This window comes from Haemorhous mexicanus, chromosome 6, assembly GCF_027477595.1.
Source record: "Haemorhous mexicanus isolate bHaeMex1 chromosome 6, bHaeMex1.pri, whole genome shotgun sequence".
Lineage (NCBI taxonomy): Eukaryota > Metazoa > Chordata > Aves > Passeriformes > Fringillidae > Haemorhous > Haemorhous mexicanus.
The window spans coordinates 12,377,321-12,404,029 of NC_082346.1; the positions used below are offsets into that span (position 1 = coordinate 12,377,321).

Consider the following 26,709-nt stretch of genomic DNA (forward strand, 5'->3'; position numbering starts at 1 on the left):
TAAATTTGTTTATGAATTCTTAATTCAGAATTTGAAGTCTCCTGTGTTTGGGTATATTTCAGTGTTAGGTGCTTCTGGCTTGTTGCACTAGCGCTGGCTGCTCGCACAAGCTGTCTCTCTCAAGCCCCCAAGGGAAAAGAATCTTAGTTTTTAATTTTAGCTTCTTCAGCTACCTGCTGACAGAGTTTGATTTCCACCTACCACCTCCTCTCTCCCTCTCGAGCCCTCTGTCTAAGCAAGAAAAACTGAGATCCAGAGTCAGTCTCTGGCAGCTCTTCCTTTGGCAACAGCTCTGCTGTCTTTAAATGGGAACCAAGTAGATATTACTTACTTGGAGTAAGCAGTGAAAAGACAACCTGAGCCCTGTTCGTTGCCACCTTAAATTTCTGGCTTGTGGTGGAATCAATGCTGTTTAACTGGCTGGACTCCAAAGCCATTTAATGTAGATATAAGCAGGTAAAATATAAATATGTATCTCTTAATTACTTTTTAAATAGTTATATCAGACAATATGAATTTGTAAAAATCCCATCTGAGCCATGAAACCTGCGAGGTGGCCTTGGGCAAAATCATTGCTCTCTTGGTGCCTGTTTCCTCATCTATATAAGCAGGTGAACAACTCCTGATAAAGTGCTTTTAACTGGAAAATGTTCTCAATACAACATAATTAACTCATAGAATTGATACCTGATTTTACTGCTTGGGCACTTCAGCCCTAGACAGGCACTGACCGTGTTGCCTTCTCCCCCCAGGCATCATGTTCCGTAAGAAGAAGAAGAAACGCCCGGAGATCTCGGCCCCGCAGAACTTTGAGCACCGTGTCCACACCTCATTTGACCCAAAGGAGGGCAAATTTGTGGGCTTGCCACCTCAATGGCAGAATATTCTGGACACCCTGAGGCGCCCCAAGCCAGTGGTAGACCCTTCAAGAATCACAAGGATGCAGCTCCAGCCTATGAAGGTGAGGGGGCAGACAGTTTTTTCCTGTTCCTCAGGGTGTTGCTTCCAAGTTGAGGCCCTGCTTCTGGTGCCCTATAAATGGGACTAAGGGTGGTATCTGTATGGAATTTAGTGGATATTAGGCTTTGATAGCCCAAGGTGATAGGAACTTCATCAGGAATAAGGACAGTAGGATCCTGACCTGTTGCTGTCACTGTTGAAATAACCAGCTGGCTGCCTGTCACAGTGATGGGGACCTGTGAAAGCTCCTGTGGTAGCTGACAGGACCCAGGATGCATTCAGTTGTTGTACAGGGAAGCCAAGAGAAGAATTGTGGAGAGACCTGTTTTAGAAGGTTTGTCGTTCTTGTGGGTGAGCAAATTTGGCTGGTAATTAAGTTGCCAGGGTAGCCTAAGTGGGAGAGAGCAATGTAGCACTGCCTTGCTGTTCATGGACAAGTGAGCAACACAAGGACTAAATTAGGGTCTGGGCTAAAATGGTTAATAAAGCAGCATTTTAATGGAAAGTGGGACATAGTAATGGGACAATGTCCTTCAGTAAGGAAAAAGAAGTTTTCCTTACTGAAGGAAAAAGATTCCTGTAGATGGGTGGGTTTAGATGGCTGCTGGTACTGGCATCTGGAGACTATGTAAGTGACAGCAGGAACATGCTGTGGGAAAAGGCAATTTCATGGTGACCTTTCAGGAAAGGAAAAGAAAGATGGTGACAGAAATATTGTGCTTAAAATCTTGCTTGCTTGGGAGAAGTTTTTGTTCCCAGTTAAAAAAAACAAAACCCTGCAGGGGACTGAAAACTGAAAGGTGTGTTGTAAAACAGAGATGTTGCTACTTGGGTTTTAGGAGGAATATAAAAAAGAGTTGGCTATCTGATGAATATATTTAGCTTTTTGTGTACAGGTGCTTAAAGCATGGAGAATAAAGGGGGCTATATTTGGTTTAATGTAAGCTTCAGTACATTATCAAACCTGCAAATGAAAAAAATGGCTTGTCAGGATCTTTGAGCAGAATGCTGGTTTATAAAGGAAAAACTTGCTTAGGAAGAATAGGTGGAAAAAAAAAAAGGCAGGGAGGTAATGCCTGGTGTCCTGAATGTGCTTTGAGGTTCAAAATTTTGCAGAGGATAGGAGCACAATCCAGAGGAGAGATAAAATGTGTAATAAGAGACCAACTTGGTTAGATCAGGAGCTCTGTAATGAGCTTAAACTGCAGGAGGATTGCTCAGAAGGGTGGAAACTAGGTCAAGTTATAAAGGGCAAAGAGAGAAGAAATTCATGTAGGAGCAAAACTGGAAGGGTAATGCACAAAAAGAAATGTTATTCTCAAAGAACATAAAGGGCACTAAGGACACATCATGAGGGCAATGAGGAAGAGAAGAAGGATGAAGGAAAGAATTTGTTCACTGCTGGTTTTGGAAGGAAGTTAAGAGATGATACCGAGAATTCCTAAGCGTTTAATGACTTTTTCTCTGGTCTTCATTAAGTGTGATCAGTGGGCTGACAATTAGCATGAATATGAAGGGATGAGAATGCAGGCCAGAATAAGAAAAGAACAGGAACAGAAATGAGACTTAGCTAAGAAGTTGCATATTTTTAAGTCAGCTGGGCCTAATGAAATTCAAGGAATTGCAGATCAGTCAGAATAATTTCTATCCCCAGAAAGAGACTGGAACAAATAAGCAAGTAATCTATTTGCAACCACTTCCAAGGAGATAGCAGGGTAATAGCTGGCAGCCAGTATGGATTTATCAAGAAAAGAATCACGTCAAGCAACCCAATTTTCGTTAATCACACGGGGGTAGGGGGCTTTGGGTCAGGGAGAAGTGATAGCACTCCCCTGTATCTTGACTTCAGTGAGGCTCTGGGCACTGCACCGATGGTGTTTCCAGAGCAAACCGAATTTCCTCAAGTATTGGGCAATGGATGCTCAAAAAATAGTGAGGCATCACTGTTGAATCAGAAATGTGTGAAGAGATTTCTTGGAGTTTGCCCTGAGCCTTATGCTGGTCAGGACTTTCACATCTGACTTACTAAACCTGAGGCTGGTAAAAGCTGAAAAGGAGGTGCAAATCCTTGAGAGAACAAGGACAGAATACCCAACAGGCTTAAAAAAAGTGAAGAATCATCTTAAACTAACACTGTTTTTCCCAGTAATTCCAAATGCAAACATTCTCATAGACTGCATAACAAAGCTGACTGTTTCTGGTAAACTCCATTTGAATTAACTCTGATTCAATGATACCAATCAATTAGATTTTTTTTTGTTTTCAAGTGCCAGTTGGCCAAGCCCTTGTATATAGTCCTGGATTGAATTATCTGAGTAGTTCCTGAGTTTGTGTGTAGCTTATATAAAGGTGCTTTTCTTGTTATAATTTCTCAGTTTTGGTCAGTAAGGCATGAGCTGTGTAAGAGCACTCCATATACATTTGGCTCAAATTTGGATGTTTTCTCATCACATTCATTCATCTGATGCAATGCTTAAACAAAGCAGCAAAGCAAGATTAACTCCCATCTTCCCTGTCTGCTGGGGCTAGGTCTGACTTCATGGGAGTGACCTGAGTCTAATTCTAGGGAGTTTTAGCTAGAGGGGGAGATGAGCACTGCAGTGGATTTTCTGGAGAGGCCATAGAATGTTGTTGGAGGCTTCTTATTTTGAGAATACCCATGTCTTTCTGGAATTACTTTTGTCCATTTTGGACAAAAAGTTCATGTCCCCAGCACATTGTTCCATGACAGCAGCTGGGCTGGGGAGGAAGGTGTCTGTGTGTGTGTGGTGAGAGAGTAGGAGTGAAGACTAGAATTTCCAGCTGCAGCTGGTGTGTGTGCCATGGAGTGAGTTGAGTTGTCCTTTCTTCACCTCGTTGAACAAAAATCCCTTCTGCCTTTCATTCTCAGACGCTGAGCAAACCAGGTGCTCGTGCACTGTGGTGGTGTTCTGTTGAAATTACTGGAGCTACTGTGTTGCACCAGCTAAGTATTAGTCTCAGTGTAATTAATTCAGCATGTTTAGAAGATCCCTGGAGCTCAGTTAGCAAACAGGAGATTGCTGTCACTCCAGGGAAGGACTTTCCTCAAGCAGAGGTTCATGAAAGTGTAGGAGTGATCCTGTGCTGCGAATTTCTGTGGAGAAATGAAACATTTTGGTTTCCAGCACTAGAAAAGCTTCAGTAAGCTTTTCAGTTCCAGAAAAAAGGCAAGGTAGAACACTACCTAATATACCAACAGCTTCAAGTGTCCTGCTGTACAGAGCTGGTGCCTGTTTGGATGGAAGCCTTGTTCTTCAGCGTTTGCTTACAAGGCAGTTGTGAGCTGCTGTGACCCTTTGTTCATAATTTTTAATTATAATAACTTGGCAGAGCAGAGAGGCAGAGTTGGAACAGCATGGTCTGCACTGGTCAGGATTGGGATGTATTAGCAGAAACTGTAGAGAAGCAGACTGAGGGATGCTGATTACAATGCTATTGAGAGTGCTTCGGGGGAGAAATGAGCACTGTGTTGGCACAGCAAAGGTGAGTTTTGCAAATGGAGCTTGCAGCATGCTGGAACTTCTGAGAACTAATATTTCAGGAGCTTGGTGAGTGCGTTAGTGATGTATGTAGTGTCACACAGCTTCAGCACAAGAAAGCCAGGAGTGTTGAAATATCCCAGTTTTGCTCTAATATTGTCTTTTAGAATGTGAGCACAACAGTAGAATTGACTGTTCTGGCTGACAGCACTGCTGCTCTGACAGCGGGATGTAACCCAAGGACTTTTTCATCCCCTCAGTAAAGGACAATGAAACAAAAGACAAAAATTGGTAATTTTTCCTGAATTCCTTGAGTTGTCTTTGGCTATATGTACAACATCTAATCTTTGACAAGACAAACTGAGCCTTGATTCTTACAACTCTGACTTGTTTCTCACCTTCCCTGTGTTTCCCAGACTGTGGTGCGGGGCAGCACTGTGGAAGTGGAAGGCTACATCTCTGGGTTGCTCAATGACATCCAGAAGCTTTCTGCCATCAGCTCGAACACTCTGAGGGGCCGAAGCCCGACCAGCAGGAGGAGAGCCCAGTCCCTTGGGCTCCTGGGAGATGAGAGACCCCCCGACATGTACCTTCAGAGTCCTGAAGGAGACTGGGCAGACAAGTATGGGAACTACCTCAACTGCAATGGTGGGTCCAAGGTGGCCCGGAGGCAGACCATGTGGCCGGATTACAAATCCCGCCTGGAAGGGCAGTCTCATCCCAACGGGATGGTGACAAAAGCCCAGTCCCTGGGGCCGTCGGAGTTCCAGGGCGCTGATGGCAGCTGTCTGCAGCGCGCCTCTGGGCTGCAGCATGTGCCCGCTGTGCCAGGGGAGAGCGAGACGGCCATGAAGAGCCCGGAAGAGGGCTGGCTTCAGCGACAGCCCAGCGCCAGACCCTCGGGGGAGGGCAGCCCCAACTCCAAATCACGTGAGAACAGCCTGAAGAGGAGGCTCTTGCGCAGCGTGTTCCCCTCGTCCAGCACCTCAAACAAGCCAGGCACTCCCCTGCAGATCAAGGTAAGAGTTATTCACTGGACTGCAGTGTTGACTTTGCAGTTCCAGAGGTTACATAGGCAGCCAATTTAATTGCAAACATCGGGCAACCATCTGTTCTTGTTATGATTAATGTTGGAATCAAAACAGTCCTGAGCAGAGGAAATGTGTGGTCCGCCTGAGCTCCACGAGATGCTGCAAGGCACAGCTCAGGATGGCAGCCAGATCTCCAGCAGAAGGTTTGGCGGAGCTGCAGGAGCGTGGGCTGGGAAGGACAAGGGGTCTTAGTCACTACCTTCTGTGAGGTAAAGGCATAACTGCGGTGCCGTTCTGCTGGCCCCAAAAAGCCTTTGCCATTTGGAAAATTGCCATGATTTGCATTAGCAGTGTATTCTTCTGCCTGTGCAAACCAGAACTAACTTGGGGGAGTGTGTTGATTATAGCTCTATCCTCCACACCACTACAGCAGCAGGGTTTGCATCAGCACCCACGGTGCTGTCACACAGGAAGTTAGACTGTTGGATTTTGTAAAGGGTGGGACAGCTCATAGCTACAGCTCCCCCAGGAAAGCTGTCCTGAATGGGTGACTCATTTCTTGTTAAACTGAAAATCTCTGGTTCCTGGTACAGGATAGGAAATGCAGCCATTGCTTCTTTTCCATTCTGGGCTGACCCAGCATCCGTCTTCTGTGCATGGTTTGTATGGTGGCTTCAAAGCTGGTGCTGGGCCAGGATGATTCCTAGCAGCTGTGAACTGGGAGGACAATGACAGGAACCACTGTCCAAACCAACCTGGCTGTTCTGAAGGGTGTTGCAGGGAGGAGATGTCTCCAGTCCAGTTTCTTGCAGTTTGTATAAGGATCCAGGCTAAAGGCTTTGGGCACAGTGGGTTTCCTTTCCAAGGGAGAGGATTTTGAAAGAATGCAGTCCTTGTGTAACACAAACTGCACTTACTGCTGTCTCAGTGACTCTGGGCTGATCTGCACTGCTTTGAGGCCTGTCCCCTGAGTACCTAGAACTGGCCACTTCTGTCTTCCCCAGAGTCTTTGCCATGCTCAGCACTTCCAGGAGCGGGACCAGAAGTTACCAGCCAAGTGGATGTGCTTGGGAGTGTGTGAACTCCAGCTGTTTGTCAGAGGAGAGGAATAGGGAAGACCTTTAAGACTAATCTATCTCCCTACTCCAGTGATAGATCTGTGCCATCCCCGGTAGTTGTTTATCTAAGATGTTCTTATCAGCCTCTGATGATGAAAACCTGGCTCTCCTCTAATGGAGCTGATGGTGTGTAAGAAATGTGTAATTGCAGATTAAAGGAACAGGGATATAACTGAATCATGGAATCCCAGACTGGTTTGGGTTGGCAGAGACCTCAATGTCCATCAAGTTCTACCCCCTGCCATGGGCAGGGACACCTTCCACTAGACCAGGATATTCCATCCTGGTCTTGAACACCTCCAGAGATGGAGCATCCACCACTTAGCTGGGTAGCTGGCTGAAATGGGAAGGTGGTGCCTTAAAAAGCACCATGGTAAGTTTGAGTGCACCTTCCTTATGAAGCAAAGGAGTGGAAGAACCAGTGACACCTCAAAATGTCCCAAGACAGAGAAACATGTACATGGGGACTGTCAGATTACAGGAGCAGGAAATAAGACTTATACGTGGTTAAGCAAACCTGTGTGAGCTTGCATGCATGTTGTGTGCCCTTCTGCATGCTTTAGGTTATGTAAAACGTGGGTTTTTTTCTCTCTCCTGAGACAAAACAAGATTTGGGAAGTAAATTCTGTGTTGCTGTGAGCATGTCAGCACAGGACTGCAGGGGTGGAGCTGGTGTAGGGGGAGGAAGAAGCTCCTGACAGGCAGTTGTGTTTGTGCTGTGCCCTGATGCTGCTAAATTGTGTTTTCCAGGGCCTCGCTGTGTGTGAGGCTTATGCAGATTCTGCTCTTGACAAAAATCCTTGATTAAAACCCAAAGTGCATAGAATTAAATCCTACACAATTATTCCCTGTCTGAGACAGGGAAAATGAGTGCTCTTGTAAAAAATTCTCGATTGGCAGTTTTCAGTTCCCATGCCCATATTATTAACTTTATTAATAATCTCTCTGAATTGTGAGAGAGAAAAAGCTTTTTGCTTTGAAGTTTCTGTTTTGCCCTATAATATAAATGATGGGTTTGCTCTTTCTGAAGTTGCTTCTTTGACAGATCTACTATTATTTTGCATATATTTATACACATATACTATGTATATTTTACATATACATATGTACATATATTTTGTATTTTGTACTCCACCTGCTAAATGTTGTTGATTTTAATTAATCAACATTTCCAGGGTGAGTATTAGCAGGAGTGTTTATCCTTCCTGGCATGGGAATGCATATCCTGAAGCCACATTCCCACAGGCTGTGATCTTACTACATCTCCTACACTAAATAGGGTTGGGCCTGCTTGTCATTGGAGTGGGAGGTCTCCAAAAACCTTGAGCATTGCTAATCCAAATTCACTGCAGGTCAGTTTTAAGCCAGTGGGGTGGCAGGTGGCTCTGTGTAACTGGAGTCTCATGTTGGCTGCCTCCAGCTGTCTTGGTGCCTGGTGCTTTTCCCCAAGTAGAGAGCTAATTCCATGCCTGATCGACAGGAATGCTCTGCAGGTACCAGTGGAAAGTGCAGAGAGTGTTTTCAGTAGGCAGAGTGTAATTACCCAAAGGGAATTAGGCCAAGACTTCAAAGTGATTTACAGCCTTGGCATGGATCCCCTTTCCTTTTATACAAAGGGAGATCAGAGGCATGGAGGGATAAAGGATTTTCAAATTCTCTGCAGCACAGGTTGCCCCTGATTTTTGGTGGCAAGGTTGGAATGCTTTTTAGCAGCTGGGGTTTTTTTCTGTGGGTTTTGTGTCTTGGTGGTTTTTTAAAAGCATCTTCCCTTTAAACTGCCTCAGTCTGGAGGCTGCTAAGGCATAGCACCCATTGCCTAAGGGATTCTTGAAGATCTGCATCTAAGGAGAGCTTCATCCAAACCATGTGTTGGGCAGACCTGGAGACAAGAACCTGCAGCTCTTGACTCCAGTCTGCTCCAAGGTGTGCTAGGACAGAGTGGGGTGGCCCAGAACTGACTCCTCACCTCTCTGCTTGTTAATCCAACCATCTCTCTGTTTTTCTTCTCACTTTCCCCTTTGTTCTTCTTGAAGCCTAATGCTTTCTTCAAGCCCCAGCAGTGGGGTTCACCCCACAGCCCTGCAGCCAAAGCCCAGTCTCTCCCCCCAGACCAACCTGTCTCCGAGTTCCCCAGGATGATCTCCGAAGCTGCGACCCCCCAGAGGTCCCCAACAGCAGAGAAGGCTGTGGCAGTGCCACCAGGCCGGCCATCCCCAGCGGGGTCCCCCAGGAATAGGCAGACCCAGACCAGTTCCAGCAACCTCCACCTGCCCCAGGACTCTGCTGGGAAGGGGCAACCAGCCAGCGAGGACCCTGTGGTTGTGACTCACGAGCAGTTCAAAGCTGCCCTCAGGATGGTTGTGGACCAGGGAGATCCCAGGACATTGCTGGAGAATTACATCAAGATTGGAGAAGGCTCTACAGGAATCGTGTGCATCGCTCGGGAGAAGCACTCGGGGCGCCAGGTGGCCGTGAAAATGATGGATCTGAGGAAGCAGCAGCGCCGGGAGCTCCTCTTCAATGAGGTGAGGGTGCTGAAGATAGGGAGGTTCTGCTGTCTGCAGAATCTGTTGGAACAATCAGTGTGGTAAAAGGAAGGGATGAGTGGGATCATCTTCCTTTTAGGAGTGTTATGCTCACACCAAGAACAGCTGTTGCTGGGGGGGTGGAGGCTCTGTGCTGGAGTTGCAGGGCTGTGTGTGCTCACTCGGATAAGATGAAGTGTGGTGAGTGATTTTGTGGTGGTCACTTGTCCACTGTGGTTTTACAGGTGGTGATAATGAGGGACTATCAACATGTCAACGTCGTGGAGATGTACAAGAGCTACCTTGTGGGAGAGGAGCTCTGGGTGCTGATGGAGTTCCTGCAGGGAGGAGCCCTCACAGACATCGTGTCTCAGATCAGGTATACAGCAAAATCCCGGACATCAGCATGGGAGAGCAAGGACAGCAGATGGGGGACTTCTGGGACAGATTGGTTCCCTCAGAGATCTTGTGTTTGCAGTGCCCTGAAACTACTACAGTTTATAACTGTTATCCATTTTGAATATATGATAATACTTCTGATGTAGAAGGGACTAATTTAAAGTACTGATCCCTTTGGATACCCACTAGTCATCTCCTTGATGACCTTCCCTGTAAAACACAGTACTTTTAAAAAGTGTTTGCTATATCTGTTGAATCCTGGCCAGGAACTTCATTGAATAAGTATTAAAGAAATAGTTTTCAGTGGTGCAACCTTAGCCACAAATTCAGCCTCACTAACTCCTCTGGAGAACTGCAGCAGAGCCTTGAGATCTGGACTCCTTCCCAAATTTCATTGCCTAAAGATAGCAACTACTGGACACTCTCCTAAATTTGTTTCCTTATCTACACTGCTTCATATTCAATAGTACCCAAAACATTTCTGTAGGGCAAATAAGTTGTTCTCAGATGGCCTCTGGTCCCTCTCAGAAGGTGTTCTGATGATGCAGTTATGGTGATTGTGTCTTACCCATGACTCTGGAGCACCCTCCTCCTGCTGCAGAGCAGTCCTGCAAGGCTGGAAACTGGGACAGGAAATGCCAGTGGAAAGACTGACCAAGAAAGTCTGTAGGATGAGAGTTTCTTTTTGGAAGATTCAGGATCTTAATTGGATTACAGTTAGGCAGTATTGATAGCATTAATTGTATTCAGTTTTTAAAAAATCATAGTATACCTTTAGTTCACATATGTGCTTGGCCTAGGTCCTGTGGTGGGTTTAAGGAATGTATCTTACTCTGCTTGGTAGATTTAAGGAATGTATCTTGCTCTGTTGGGTTCTGAGTTTTGGAAGTACAATTTTGAGAGGCATCAAGAGCTGCATGGTCCTATGTAGCCTCCACAACCCCACTTGGAAGGAGTGCCCTAGAGACACTTACCTGGGCAGGCCCTTCCAGAATTGAGTTCAGAGGCATCTCAGGGTCTGCGAGGCAACATTTAATCCTGAGGAGTGCTCAGTTACAGCTTACAGGGTCAATGAAACTCTTGTAGCTCTTGCTTAGTACTGAATTACAGATAAAAAGTAAAGAAGAGGTTTATGAAGGGTCTGTGTATTTATATCCACCAGGGAGACCTCAGCCTAGATTTGTTTAAAGAAGCTTTCTTTGAATCTGTTAGTGAATGCTTTTTTTTTTTTTCCTCATGATGGAAGAAGGATCTGTTATAACCATAACATTTATCAGAGGCAAGCTGCAAACCTTTATCAGTTTTTCCCAGGAAGGAAAATGCCATCATTGCAGTCATTAAACTTTTGCTGAGGGGGATAAGTGATTTACATCTTCAGGAGTGAGGTAATCCTCCAGTAATCTGTTTTACACTATGCAGTCACTTGACTGAAACCAAATTCCGTATGTGACAGGGTGAAAGTGCACCTCTTGTGATCCTCAGGAACCCCAGGGCTTTCAGGTGGATCAGCTCAGGCACTATGAAAGGAAAAGCACTATTCCTAAAGGCATTGGGTTCTGTGCTGGGAACTTCCACAGGCAGCCTTTGTCCCTCTCCCTTTTCAGGTTAAATCTTAAAGGCAGAAGTAGCCCCCTGACATCCCTCAGGTTTGGTTGCCGTCAGTGTGGCACAGCGCAGCTACAACCTTGTAGCTGTCCTGGTTTGAAAGAGTAAGGTATGGCATGCCAAACAAAGCAGCACAAGTGTAGATTTCTCAGCTGATGGTGTGGGAATTGTTATGGGTATAGAAGGTACTGTTCACTGCACAGTTCTGCCTTCTGAGTGCTCTCTTCTCCTTAGGCTCACTTGCAGATCCAAATTTGAGGAGGCTTAATTTCTGTCCTCAACCAGAGGTTGTTCTGAACAACTGCTAGAGACAGGCTGTGAATCCACAGTACTCAAATTGGGTACTTCAGCTATTCTTTGAAATAATTTACTTCTAGCATTACTCAGTGTAAATATGCAGAGCTCTCACTGTCCCCAGGTACAGGAGAGAATTTTCATTTCTGCCATTTTCACTTGATTGTGAAGGTTTTTGTGTTGCTATTGTAAACAGCAACAGCTTCTAAAGAGGGGCTTCTTGGGGCTCATATTCCATGTGCGAACTGTGGTAGAAATCAGTAGTGCCTTCCCTGCTTGTAGCCTGTGCTATCTTTAGTTAGGTGTGAGTGTGCCCCAAGTGTCTGCAAACACCTAAAGGATCCTAAAGGATCCCTATATTCGCTGTCAGATTATGCATTTGAATGTTTTGTGGATACAATTGCACAATAAGCCTTGTGAATAATGTCTTTATTGTGTTTGCTTAAAAAAAGCTGTCTCACCAGTTACTGCAGCACCTTGGCATCAAGTAGCACTGCTGCCTGTCAGAACTGCTTGAAACAGCATCTTGCAGAATTAACTTAGGTACAGAACTTGAAGTGCAATTTCTTGGTATTAAACCTATGAAAACTTAAAAGTTGTCAACCATCAAGTAAAAAATGTTTTCCTCAGTTACAGACATGGAAGAATGGTGAAGGTGAGATGGTGACTGTCACAGGGAACCAAAGTATCTGTGTTTAAACCCCTGTGCCCCTGTGAAGGAGCACTGTGCTCTGTGCACTTTAAGTCCCCTCTCTCTAATTGCAGGCTGAATGAGGAGCAGATTGCCACAGTGTGTGAGTCGGTGCTGCAGGCTCTGTCCTATCTCCACTCTCAGGGGGTCATTCACCGAGACATCAAGAGTGACTCCATTCTTCTGACGCTGGATGGCAGGGTGTGTTTTCTCAGACAAATTATTTCCTGTCTTCTGCTGGGGCAGCCTCTGTCTCTAACTTCCTTTCTGTTCCCATTCCCTTGTTTTCCCCTCGTCCTCTTACTCTCTTTGTCATCTTTGTGGTGTTTCCCTCTGTGTTGTTTAAGGTTTATTTTTAAGGTTGGTTGCTTTTCTCTTTGTACAGGTCAAACTCTCTGATTTTGGCTTCTGTGCTCAGATCAGTAAAGATGTACCTAAAAGAAAATCCCTGGTGGGTACTCCTTATTGGATGGCTCCAGAAGTCATTGCAAGGATACCATACACCACTGAGGTAAGGGACCACCTCCCTAATAGCAGGAGAGCAAGTAATATTCTGAAGTGTCATGGGAAAATAACTATTGGCTTTTCTAGGAAGTCTCTAGATTCTATTTAGAAAATAAACCAAACTATGACTACAGCTTTGATGGTGATGACATCAATATTTCCTAAATCAGTAGAAAACCAGATTGTTCTGCTTCTAGGAGCAAGGCATCAACGTCTTCTATTTTTGCACGTAAAGTTTGGCCTAGACTTAGATCTGCTGTGGACAGATGTGAGCAAGGAGCAGCCTGTGACATTATAGGGATCAGTAAATCAATTCCATAAAGGAAGTTGGGGTGGGGGGGTGGGGGGAAGATGTGAGCTCTGAGTGGCTCACCTCAGGGATAACAGACATGGGAACTCTGGAGTTCTGGGCAGGTGGCAGCAGACTGACTAGTTTTGTTTACCAGCCAGCCAGGTACAAGCAGTTACTTGCACACTTCTACATGTTGCAACACCAGCATGGCTCAGTCCTGAGTGCAAAATGGACTTTGTTAAACTCCTCTAAGGAGCCCTAAATCATTAGGGCATCAGTGTTGGACTCTCTTGTTACCATTTGTCATGGGTGGGGTTATGTGGTCTTTGTGAAAGCAACAAAATAAGGACCTGCTCCTCTGGAGTGTGTGTATTGATTGTCTCCCACAGGTGGATATCTGGTCCCTGGGGATCATGGTGATAGAGATGGTAGATGGAGAACCCCCCTACTTCAGTGATTCTCCAGTCCAGGCAATGAAGAGACTCCGTGACAGCCCTCCTCCCAAACTGAAAAACTTCCACAGGGTGAGCATGCTGCCAAACACTTGTAAGCCTGATGGTTATCATGGGCAAATATCCCTATCAGCTGTTCCCAGTACAGCTGGCTGTGGAAATGGTCTTGCTAGGACATGTTTCTTGGGGAGCAGCTTTGGCCTCAGGGTCTTAGTGGCTGCAAGCTGCTGCTGACAGCTGGTGGCTGCTTTAGGAAACAGCCCTGGCAGTGTGAGGGCACCTGGGCATAAATGGAGAGTGCAAGTCAGAGCTGCTTCAGGTGGACCCAGCAGTTCCCAGCTTACTGATGTTGATTGAGTAGCTTATCTTCCAGGGAAGGGAACAGGAGGATCCCTGCCCTTGGGAGTTTTCAGCTTCATGGCCTTCAGGACTACAAAGGATGCATTATGGTCAGAGCAGGAGAGCTCAGGACTGATGCAAACTCATGGAGACACTGCAGTAGCTCAGAAGATGAACTTGGCTCCATGGTTTCTTAGGAAAAAGTAGTGATGACATAAGAAATAGTGATCACCTTTCAGTGCCCGCTTAAAGAAGTCTTCCTTTCATTCCATGCCCAGCCTCTGAGATCAAACAGCTTCTGCAGCATCCTGAGCTACCCAGCCTTTCCAATTAATCAGAGCATCTGCAGCTGCTAAAACTGAATTATTTAAGAGAGTAGACTGCTGAACTAACAGCACACATTCCGACATCAACATCTGTTCTTTCCTTTTTGCCTTTGCAACACTAATTAAAATTTCACAGTCACATTCTGGACCTGGTGCTTGCCCTCCTTGGGCAGTGTTAAACCATCCTTGTCTGGGTCACGCCTTCCTCGGTGACATGGGCATGCCACAGGCTGTGGCAGCCAGAGCTGGTTACAGTCTTGCTCTGCTTCCACTTGGGAAGCAGGCTGGCTTCCAGCAGACCTCCAATTTACAGGCTGGTGGGCATCTTCCCCAGTGTCCTGCTGGAGTGCAGCTCTAGCTGTGGATCCAGCCCTCCATTCTGGTGCCAATTCATGGCTCACCGTGGTCAGTGACTGCAGTTCTGGGGGCAGCAGGTTAAAGGGATGCCACCTAGGATAATCCCTGCAGCATTGCTAAAGCATGGGCAGATTTAAAGACAGGGATACAGGCTGAATCCTGGCACTCGTCCTGAGCTGTGTGGTGCCTTCTGCAGCAATCCCAAGTGAAGCCACCCAAAGAGCTCCTGAGATGAGCAATATCTCAGTGTGAACAGTATTTCAGGATCTACTAAGGGAACCAGAGCTGGGAAAATGCCCCCAGTCTATACTGGGTGTAATTATCAGCATTACAATAAATAAATATATGCCAAGATCGTTTTGTAATTCCATTTTAATGATGCAGAGGATTAAACCAGCCAGAGATGTGCAGGGTCATGAAGTGATGCTTGGGGCTGGCTACTACCAGGCTTTTACACCTCTTCCAAAGGACAAATCTGTGAGGTCATTCACCTTTTTGGTACTGGTGCTGCAGCTTCTTCATCTTCTCGTACCATTAGCATGAGGGTTTTTCAGGCTCTCAGAACCTAGGGGAGAACTCTATTTAACTACCTTTCCATAATCTGTGACCAGTAAAAGAATGGATTGATGCCCCCTTCCCACCCAAGTGATGTGCCCAGGTAGCAGGAGTCCTGCAGAGTTTTTGAGCTGAAATCCAGGAAAGTTTAAGTAACAAAATGGGAAGCAGAAGTAACCCAAATGGAAGGATGTGGCAGGTAGTCTTAGCTTAATTGTCTGTATCCCATTCAAAAGAAAACAGCCTAGGTCTTGTTGTGCCTAGCAGTGACAGAGAGTTATGTCCATAGCATAAAAAGCATGTGACCTGTGTCACATTGCTGGAAAAGCAGGGATACAGACTGGGAATGTGCAGGATCCTTTTAACCACACCTACCTTGGCAGCCTGGTGGTGCATGAGCTGTGCCTGGTCCCTTTGCAGGGTTGACTTGGTTACTTGCTTTTTCACAGACCTCCCCAGTTCTGAGAGACTTCTTGGAGAGGATGTTGACACGGGATCCATTGGAAAGAGCAACAGCACAAGAACTTCTGGATCACCCCTTTTTGCTCCAGACAGGACTTCCGGAGTGCTTGGTGCCCCTTATCCAACAGTACAGGAAGCGCACCTCCACCTGCTGACTTCATATGAGGGGAAACTCTAGGGAAAAGGAATGTTTATAAAAAATATATAGAAAAAAATTAAGAGCCCAGGCAGTCTGTGAATGGTGCTTGGAACTTGCCAGTGATTGTTTTGGAGGACAAATGTGAATCCTGTCCATGCATCCTCAGCCTTCTGTGGCTTCTCCTTTGCTGAAGACAATCAATACAGACTAGATCTGAGTGAGACCAAGTCTGTCTCAAGGATAAAGCGGGTATTCCATGGCTTGCAGATCACTGCTGCTGAAGGATGGCATTCGAAAGTGGAGTCTGAAGTTGTGTCTCTGAATGTCTGTGGGTTTCTGCACACCCGGGCTGCTGAGCTGGAACAATATTTCCCACTTAGAAATGTGATCTTTGTTTCCTTCATTGTGCACTGGAGCCATGAGCTGACTCACTTTGGGGCACAGACCCCTTGAAACTCTCAATGCACAAAGACCTTTTTTTTTTTTTCCACCTCTGAGACCTTTTCACAGATTATTTTAATTTCCCTTGGTTAAATATGGACCTAGAAACCTGCACACACTTCCTTAGGGAGCAGATGTGATATGTATATATTTGTTTCTAAGTGGCTCTCTTGCATCAACATGCTTCTCTTTTGCTGCAGAGTGTGTATGGTTTAGTGGTCAATCTTGAATCCATTTCATGATTTTAAACTTTTGGAGGGGGAAACCCTTGGATGTGGTCCTCAAAGTGGACTCTATGAAGACCAGGTGCTCTTACCACCAGGATCTTATGGTTGAAAATTCACCATTTGCAACACCTTGTGTGCTGGTTGGAATGTGAACAGCATGCTCCTGTGGCTTGCTTTCCCAGTCCTTTCTCTCCGGAGAGGCTGAGAAGTGCTACCCTGGGGCAGTTATTGGGTAGCATTTTGGGGATGCTGAAGGAGACCAAATGGAAATATTTGAGCTATCCTGCATATCCCAGGATTGATTTTTGTGTTTGTGTGCTGCTGTCTGGCTATTGGTCTGCCCTTCCCCATCAGCCCTTTACAGCTGGAAGGTTTCTGGTTGTCTAAACAGCTCTTTCAGTTATTTTGACGTAGTTTTAGGTATTTTGTATGCTGCACTCTCTGATCAGTGAGATCCTCAAGGTAATTGGACTCTAGGTCAGGATTAACATTGTACAGTGATGGTGTGTGTTGTTGTGAGGTCTCAAGAATATATTTGTAGATGTGGAGCTGGGATCTTGTTTTGAAACTCCAGATACCAAGATTTTGGACTTTTAGTTATTCTCAGGACAGTCCTGCTGTCTCAGAAACTGACCTCAGAACTGCGTTTTCTTCAGAAGATCTTCATAACCTCTGTCCTCTGCTATTTGCTCCAGCTACAGATCCTGCTTCAAAATTGAAGCCACGGTTGATTACTTGAAGTAATTTGGGATGGAATTCATCTGCACTGCTGCCAGCCATCAAAGGGTGGGCACCCAGTCTGTGGAATGTGTAGGTTGGCTCTGTAGCCCATGGGGAAAGGAACACCCCTGGGGGAACAACTCCAGAGGTGCTTCTTCATCCCCTTGGTTCAGACACCTGCTGAAGGACAAAATCAGTCTCTCTCTCACCCATGGCAGGTAGAGAGGTCATAAGGGGTTTCTGTAGACTGGATGTCTAAGTTTGGGCTGATGGAGTTGGTTGAAATTAATTCATTAAGCTCCTCTTTAGCTGCACTGGAAAATTTTTGATGTAAAATGTTTCTGTATTCCAGATATATTACTTTTTTTTTAATGCAAAAAAAGCAGGGCTTGGAAAAGATTTATAATTTGAAACAAACAGTCCTGCTTGTCTTTAGTTGTGAATCCTTTGCACTTGTGTTTTAAATTAAAGTAGTTCTTGATTTATTCATAAGCCTGTTACAGCATTGAGATGCTTAAAAATGTGTTTGTAGTTCAGAGATGTGAGTGTGAACCTTGGAGTCTGCTCTAACTTCCCTGTTCTGTGGCTATATGGCTTCTAAAACAAGAGGAGACTGGGGCAGGAACCTGGATCCTAAATCCTGAAACAAAGGTTTCTTGGAGACAGGGATGACAGGTTTAGCATTTAACACCATATTATACTTTAGCCCAAATCTGACTAAACACAGTGAGGGAAGGTCTTGGAAAAATTGCCTTCAAGTATCTTATAAAATTTTAAAATCTCATTACCATATTTGTGAGGAATGCAGAAAGGATCCATCTTCCTGTGCAGTGTAGAATTAAATTCCTGCTTCTTACGTTTCTCTCATTGCAGTTCGTGCACGGTCCAGCACCGATTAACTGCTCCATTACTTAGATGAGTGTGGAATCAAACATAAATCCTAAGATAAATCTAGATTAGCTGAAAGATTGAAGCTCCGTCTCCGGGGCCAACAGCTCCTTCCCCAGGAACCAGGCAGGAGAATGAGGATGCAGAGCAGGTTTGGAATTTGTATTGCAGAAGTGTTCAGGTCGGGATTTCATGTATTCTTGGCATGATTGTACAACAAAGTGTAGCCTCTTCTCTGACGAGCTCAGAGCCTACTCAGTGGGTAATTATGCTCAGAGATGCTGTTTTCTCTGAGTATCTTTCCTTTTCTACAAGGGTGCACTTGTGTCTCAGTGTTTGCTACTGTTCTATGTCATGTTTCCCCTGAATCCTTCCCTTTTATTTTCCTTCCTGCCAGCTTTGCTGGTATAGAGCCTTTTTCCTTGCTAGCATAGCTCTGGCAATCAGCATCTAGGAGGCCTTTGAAGATGGCACATGGTATTTATATGAACAATTTGCTGAATCAAACAGGGAGTCTGTCAGTGCTGTCACGTCCCAATTGCACTGGTTTATCTATAATGGTGCCTGTCTTCCTCCAGCAGGCCTCTGATGTTGGATGCAGCAGCTTATTATCCCATTTATTTTGGAACAGAACAAATCTTTGTGTAGAGGCCCCTGTTTTTTAACCAGTGGCAACAGAAGGACCCTGGTTCAAATGAGGCTCCTGAATTTGACATTGTTGAGTTTGGTTTGAGACATTGTTTGAGACGAGTGCCACCCTTCCCCTGCAGACTGGGGAGAGCTGCTGGCTGTGCCCTGACCAGGGTATAAATGGGATAACAAGTAATTAATCTAGATAACCTTGGGGAATCTTGACATGTGAGATACATGTGGGGCAGTGAGAGTACCTCTAAAATGGAATAGATACTGTACAGCAGCTCCTTCTCTGAGTGCCTTAGGCACGTCAGCAGTACCTTTGTTATGGAGGTAAAAAGGACTGGGGTCGTTTAGGTACAGTGTCTCATTTTTGTGTCCCTTGCTGGGGTTGGAGTCCTCCTCTGCTTTAGACATCCCCATTATCTAATTTTTAATTATCTACTACAAAGATTGGCCTCACTTAAATATTTTGGGCCGCAGGATGAGATCTAGAATGTGCCATTTAAAAGATGAAAATTTGGAAAGGATCAGAGATTATACCTGAATCTGCTGCTGTTCAGTGTCTGACTAGATGTTATTGTCTCAATTGCCATTGAATTGGAGTTCTGTGTGTAATTACAGGCCTGATGAGAGGCCTGTCTGAGCAAAATACTGTATCACCCTGTGCTTGGCAGGTAAGTGAAAACACAGGCAGGGCTGCACAGGAAGGAATCCTCAAGGATGTCTGAATCCCATGGGAAGAAATAGTGCTGGAAAATCAGATGGCCTCTCCCCTTTGGAGTCTGTGAGTAACCAAACCATGACGTGACTGAGTTGTGCTGCTGGAGGGATGGTCAGGTTCAAGGTGTGCTCGGGACCCCTTGCAGTAACATTTGGTTTAGTGCCTTTATTTTTTATTTTGTTTTATTTATTTGTTTGTCCATTTCCTGTCTTGCAGAACTTTCCCCCATTTTATGTAGACAGGGAGGTGTTGGAGGCACTGCAGCATACGGGCTCTGAGGCACCCTGGGGAGAAAGGGGGTGATGCAGAGCGTGGTCTGTGCGTCATGGGAGCACTGGCTTTGCTTTTAGTGATGCTTCTGTGTGCACTCTGAAAAGTACATTTAGAAGGTGGGTTTTAGCACTGAGGTGAAATGTGTGTAAAAGATTACAGCTGTTTTTCATGAAATTTGGCATTAATCCCCTGTGCCAGTGTTGGGTTCCATAACAGAAGGGTTGCAGTGCAGAAACTGTGAGGGGGTTGTAAGTGCACAAGTTGTTGTGGTGGGTTTCCTTGCTCAGGTTTCAAACATCAGTGGACATTAATGCCAGGAATTCTACGTGCTGAAGTTCCCTGTGTCATAGTCTGCTGAGCTCTGGCCTATTTTGAAATGCCCATGCCTCAAGGAGCCCCCTGCTGAGAATTTTGCTCTGGTGCTGTGTCAGGCCTTGCTTTGGCCTCTGGGTTTGTGCTGTTCAGAGCTGTCGGGGCACTGCTGCTCTGCATGGGGAAGGGACAGAGGAGCTCAGCTTGAGGACGGCACAGCAGTGGGTTCTGCTGGCTCTCAGAGCCGTTGAAGCAAGGCAGGAATTAGAGGTCTCAAGGCTGGAAAGTGAAACTGTTTGGGAATTGTGGCAGGATGGAGGGAAGGAGACTGTAGTGGTGCTGTCCAGTGTCACAGCTTGTGCTGGTGCTGTTGGTAGGAACAGCCTGTGAGATTGAACCTGGCCAACCTGACTTGGAGAGTTTATCCTGTCATGTGCTGTGTGAAGGAACAGAGCATGTCCTGCCTGTCACTGCCACTGTCCCTGTGCAACATAATCTTTAGGGTGTGGCCCTGGAGGAAGGAAAACTCCTGCAAGCCCCGGCAATGCTGTTGTGTCCTGGTTTTCCGTGCGTCTCTCTCTGACTCAGGTTTATTCTGTGGGATTCATTTGCAGAGAGGCTTTGAGGGGAAAAAAAACAGCTCTGGAACTTTGGCAGTCTGTGGGAAAGGGGCCACCCTGTGCCCATGTTCTGGTCTTACATTGGTGTCTGGGCTCCTTCCAGGGAGAGATGGGACAAATTTTCCTTTAAAATAACCTCTAAAAAGCCCCTCTGGAGGGGTTGGAGTGGCCAAAGCTGGTGACACACTGGTGTAGGATGCAGGGCTCAGTGCCCCCGTGCTCCGGTTTGGAACTGCCACTGCTGCCTCTCTGGATTTAAGGTAAAATCTCCAACTGCTCCCTGGCTGCAGCTGGACCTTGCTGGGATGTTTGTTCTGTGATGAGGAAGGGCCTCAAACACTGCAGGGACAGAGACAGGTGGACAGACAACCACACAGGGACGTGGACACACAGACTCACAGACAGATATGCACACACAGAACAGGAATGCACACAGACACACATAGGACAGAGATACACACCCACCTGGGCACACAGGGACACACACGTGGACACAACCACACAGGCCCAGACACTGTGATGGAGACATGAACAGACAGACACACAGAGGACAGAAGAATTAAAACACACACTTGGCTACAGAGACACAGACATGCAGACACATGCACATGCTTACAGACATGGTCAGACAGACATGGACATATAGAGACGCATGGATATGAAGACAGACACGAACACACACTCAGGCACAGAGAAATACACAGGGACACAGCTGGATAGATGGACACAGACATGTGGACATGCACACAGTCCCATACTGAGACATGGATGACAGACACACACACATGTGGACATACAAACACAAATGGACAGACACCAGACACACAAACATGGACACATGCAGATGTACACATACATACCTGAACATGCAGACACACACATGAATGCAGGGACATGAATACAGCTACACAGACACCTGGACACAGACATAGAGATGGACACACACACACACTAACTGCAGCTAAGTAACAAGTGACCCAGTTGTTTTAGAACTGCTATGTTTTATTTTTTTTTTTTTAGAAAATAAATAGCTCAGAAATGTACAATCCATAATTCCAGTACTCTGGTGACACCACAGGGGAGAGGTGGACTCTTGCTGGATGTTCAGACTAGGCTTGGAACATGCTGTCTCATACCTGCTTGACCTGGGGTTTGGTTTCTTTTATAGCAGCATTTGTAACTGTTTATTAATGCAGCTTCAGGTGTAACTGTTTTCCTGTAGGACACACAGCATGGTGTGGTTCACTGTGATTGAGCCCACTTCCCACCCCTATCCCCACCTGTGGTGTCTCTTTTTATCAGTGTTTAGGTTTGTTTATTGCTGTTTTGTTGAACCGTGTGGAAGATGTTAGGAGGAGTTGGACTGATGTGAAGAGATGCATGTGAGGAATGATGAGGGAACTGACTCTAAAAACTGTTCTGAATGCAAAGTAAATATTCCTGTAGCTGCTGCTGTGATGCCAAGAGGGAGTGTTGGTCAGCAGGCACAGGCCCTTTCCCACTGCTGAAATACCTCAGAGTGCAGGCTGGGGAAGACAGAAGGTGCAGTACTGAAGGGTAAGCTCTCCAGACTGCTTTCTGATATCTGGGATAATGTTGTACATCCCAGAAGGATTTCAGGAGCTCCCCAGAATGGAAAGGGATGGCAGTAGTTTGTGAAGCTGGTTGTTACTTCACCATATAACTACTTGCAATGAACAGTAAGGAAGGGCCTCATCTCAGAATATGCTCTCTTCAATCTCCACATCCATTCCAGCTCCCGAGGGCTCAGTCATTGCCAGTGTAAGCCTGGACACCTCTGCCACTGGGATATTTGCTTCCAGTTCATCTGTAGAGCCTTGTTCTCCCTCAGGAATGCTCTGACCTGCTTCCTTCCCAGTCTGTGGCTCTCCAGGAAAGCTGGCTTTGGTGTAGTTCTTCACCATCTCCTGAACCTCCATGTTCAGAGCTCTCAACTTCTCCTCATATTCCACCCGTACCTGCTGCTGGAGCTGAAAATGGAGAATCAGGTCATTCCCACACACTGGAGTCAAGCAGAGAGACCAGGAGCTCCGGGATGAGCTGTTGGTCCTTCTGGGATCTGTGTGGGTTTTCTCACCCCCTGGGAATGGGTGGGCTGAGGGCTGCCATCAAGACTGTTTCTCTGGGGGTTTGGACTTCTTGTGCCAAGGAACAGCCCTGACCCTAAACGTTGTTCTTACCTGGCTTTCTCTCTCCTTGATGGATTGAAGATTTGCTGCCTGCTTCTCCTCCAGTTTCTGCTGGAACCTGCCAGTCTTCTCTGTCATCTTTAAAAAGAATAAATTAATCCCCCTCAGGTTCCAGTTTTATAAGCAAGGGCTTTGGACATGCCAAGCTCAGCCTAGCAGGGTGGGCCAGGAGCAGCAGTCTGGATTCAGGGACACCGCAACAGCCTGGCAGGTTGAGTGCACATGGGCGTGTGGGACATAGGGACAGGGACACAGACATACAGGGGGACACACACACAGAGACATGGATACACAGACTTGCCTAAGGACAGACACCTGGACACACACAGACACAGGAATATGTGCACTCACACACAGACAATCAGGCACAGCTACACATGGACAGACACACAGTCACAAGGCCACTGATGGAGATGGATACAGACAGCTGGACACAAACACCAATGGACACACTCACACAGACGGACACTGACACACATATGGACACAGGCACATAGACACAGGACATGGACACAAAAATGGGGACACAGACACAGGCGGACATGTGGACGCACACATGGACAGGGACACAGACACACACTTCCACACACCCCCCCCGATGTGAACACAGACAAAGACATGGACACACAGACAAATGGACACAGAGAAACAGGGACACAGATGCACACGCATAGACACACATGGAAACGGACACAGGCAGAGAGATATGGATGCAGACACACAAGCACACATACACACACATGCATATGGACACAGACACATGGACGCAGACAGACTGGCACACGGACAGACACAGGCAGATACAGAGACACATGGACACAGAAATGTGGACACAGATGCATGTACAGATATAGGCAGACACGGACCGTGGGCATGGATAGCAACACATGGGGACACGCACACAGACACAGGACATGGACACATACACAGACAAGGACACAGAAGCACTGACACAGATACAAGTGGACACATGGACACAGGCAGACATGGACGCAGACACGTGGACAAGGACACACACAGATACACACATACAAAGACACACTGGGACACAGACAGACAATGGACACACACACAAACAAACATCGTCACACGGACACAGGCAGACAGATAAAGGTGGATACAGGGAGACACACGGACACGCACTGACACATGTGGACACAGACATACAGGCAGACACATGGACATGGACACACGTATTCCTAGGCAGAGGCACAGGGACATGCAGACATACAAACACTTGGGCACAGCCACACTGACACACAGACACACACACACACCTGGACATGGGGACACAGGCAGAAACACATGGTCTCAGACATGGACAGGCAAACAGAAACACATGGACCACCACAAGGACACAGAGACACACACTGACATGGACACAAAGACAGACATGAACATACACTCAAGTACAGGCACACAGAAATACACACGGCTGGACACAGACACATGGACACACAGATTCCTAGCCGAACATGGACGTGGACACACAAAAAGACCTGGACACAGATACACACACCTGGACATGGACAAACACATGGACACACTCAGAGAAGGACATGGATAGAGATGGACAAAGACACCTGGACATGGACACACATGGACAGACACACCCACCCGTGGACAGATACAGGCAGAGGGATGCTCAGAGATACACAGACTCACACATGCAAACACAAATATTGACAAACTGTTGCACGGACAAACAGACACAGATAGGTGTAGAGATAGACGCACAAAGACAGGGACCCCCCCCCCCCCCACCCCCTCCAGCACAGCCATATGCACACATTCAGGGACACAGGCAACACAAAGACACTCCTGGACACAAGGGCAGACAAACATGGACACAGACACAAAGGTTCACAAAGCCATGGGCTCATGGACACACAGAAACAGACACCTACATGGACACGTACATGGACATGCACACAGGAATAAAGTGACATACGGACACAGACAGGGACACAGACAGACACCCAGACATGTAGAGATGCACACAGACGCACCCACACTTGGACACATCGACAAATACACTGGGCACACAAAGATACCTGGTCAAAGGGACACAGATGGACAAACATACATGGATATAGAGACACATGGACACACATGGACACACATAAACACAGAGATACATGGATACACACACAAACACAAGCAGAGAGAGACTCACCCTAAGGCAGACACACCCATATGCACACACTGGATGCATGGACACATGCAGACACAGTGTATCTATCTCTGACACAGGGGCATACAGAGACACGCAAGGACACACACGCCCATGGACACTGGCAGATCTACATGGACATACACAGAGACATGGACATGCATGCACACAGGAGCACAGACACACATGGACACAAGGACATACATGGACATAGATGGGCATGCAGACACCTGGACCTATGGACATACGCACTCAGATACCCAGACAGAGAGACACTGGGACACATACAGACACAAAGGGACACACAGACCTGGACAGAGACACTGACCCAGACACACAGATTCAACACACAGAGGTATGCACAGAGACACACCCACACACAGAGGCACAGACACAGTTGGACACATGGCCACTCAGACACACATATATGGACACAGATGGACAAATGGACTCAAATGCTGGCACTGATAGACAGACATGGACTGGCACTGGGTCTTCAAAGGGCAGATCTGGGGTCCTTGAGGTGTCTTTCCTCCCGCCGGGCTTTCCCATTGTTCCCGAGTTGTGGGTTACAAATGCCCTGGACACTGACTGAGTTCCCCTGGCCACCCCCCCTGCAGAACCCAGAGCTGCTGGGGCAGCCTGACCCCTCCTGAACTCACCCGTTTGACTGTCTGCACCACTTCCTGAATGTGGGAATTGTTGATTTCTTTCTTCAACCTTTAAAGAAAATTATAAAACCCTGTAAAATCCAGCTCTTCTCCTTCCATAAAACCCATTTGTCAGGTCTGATGGGTACTATACTGGTCAACAGGTGTGTTACATTCCCACCCTGTCCTACCACAGAGAGAAGCTGCTGTACTTCTAGGAAGGACAACTAAAACACCAAAACACCACTCAGAATTGACTGAGCCATAAGGCAAGTAACTGGATGCAAAATTCTACTTTCTCATCTTCCAAGTCAGCAGGAGATCCTGCATGGACAGAGCCCAGGAACATCCACTCCCACACCTCTCCTGAGCAGCCTTGTCACTGGTATTCCTCAGCATGGCCTGGACCCGCTCCACTCTCTTTGCCTCCATCCGCTTCTTAATGTCTTTAATGTTGCTGTGGAGAGAAGAGAGGAGATACAGCCTGGTTACCAGCCCCAGACAGCAGAGCAATCCTCCATCCACAGCTCTCTGGAGTGTTCCACTGTCCAGAAACACCAGATGTGGGAGACTGTGCAGCAGGAGGCCTGGAGTCTCAAGGACATTTTATGTCCTGAGTCAGGATGTGTCTTGGCCCAGCAGTGGAGGCAGCACATGCTAAAGGCAAGTCTAAGAAAGAACAAGTCTACAGGAAATTTTCTCTCCTTTACTGCCCAGTTTCCAGTCTATCCTCCAGTATCTATGCAGGTATCATGTTCCGTGATGTCACTTGTACTTTAGAGTTTACCTTCACTTTTGGATTTCACAGCTCTTCACTGTGAGAGGAACAGTACTTAATTTATACACAATGTGACAGACATGCCCGAGACATGCACTGGCTGTCCCATCCTTCTTTCCACTGAGAAACAGTAAGCAATCACTTCCCTCTTCCAGACCATTCATGATTTACACATTCCTGTCACATCCCCTCAAACATCTGTTCTCCTAGCTGTCCCATTTAATTCCTTTTTGTGCACAAATTCCTCCCCAGTGCTGGCTGTTCTTCTTGTCCTTTCAAAGACTTTATATGTTTGAGATGGCACACTGAGAAGGGGACAGCTCTATGTAGATGGATCCAGTGCCACAAGGCTGACTCAATCTTTTTTTTGTTTCCCTGTACAATTCCCAAAATTCTGTTTGCCACTTTGGCCACTGCAGAGCTGGCAATGAAGAATATCCACAGCAGCTGAAGATCTCTTACCTGTACCAAAACCAGTGCAGTGATTGGCTATGGCCAGGGTTTTCCATTC

General features: G+C 46.5%; 2 protein-coding genes across 8 annotated transcripts in view; one reads left to right on the plus strand and one right to left on the minus strand.

Moving 5' to 3' along the window:
• The window catches only part of PAK6 (p21 (RAC1) activated kinase 6), a 38,295-nt gene extending 20,866 nt beyond the window's left edge, over window positions 1-17,429 (plus strand). For all 6 annotated transcript variants that reach the window (XM_059848736.1, XM_059848739.1, XM_059848740.1 and 3 more), the window contains 8 exons: window positions 753-961; window positions 4,877-5,479; window positions 8,643-9,134; window positions 9,380-9,513; window positions 12,198-12,324; window positions 12,509-12,634; window positions 13,309-13,443; window positions 15,398-17,429. In XM_059848736.1, coding sequence (XP_059704719.1) covers window positions 753-961; window positions 4,877-5,479; window positions 8,643-9,134; window positions 9,380-9,513; window positions 12,198-12,324; window positions 12,509-12,634; window positions 13,309-13,443; window positions 15,398-15,565 — 1,994 coding nt within the window. In that variant the 3' untranslated portion in view covers window positions 15,566-17,429. The remainder of the gene's footprint in view (window positions 1-752; window positions 962-4,876; window positions 5,480-8,642; window positions 9,135-9,379; window positions 9,514-12,197; window positions 12,325-12,508; window positions 12,635-13,308; window positions 13,444-15,397) is intronic.
• Window positions 17,430-21,368: 3,939 nt separating this feature from the next.
• Window positions 21,369-26,709, minus strand: part of PLCB2 (phospholipase C beta 2) — a 38,088-nt gene continuing 32,747 nt past the window's right edge. For both annotated transcript variants that reach the window (XM_059848734.1, XM_059848733.1), the window contains exons 29-32: window positions 25,782-25,877; window positions 25,433-25,490; window positions 22,589-22,675; window positions 21,369-22,378 (exon numbers count right to left, since the gene is read on the minus strand). In XM_059848734.1, the coding sequence (XP_059704717.1) occupies window positions 22,106-22,378; window positions 22,589-22,675; window positions 25,433-25,490; window positions 25,782-25,877 (514 nt within the window). In that variant the 3' untranslated portion in view covers window positions 21,369-22,105. The remainder of the gene's footprint in view (window positions 22,379-22,588; window positions 22,676-25,432; window positions 25,491-25,781; window positions 25,878-26,709) is intronic.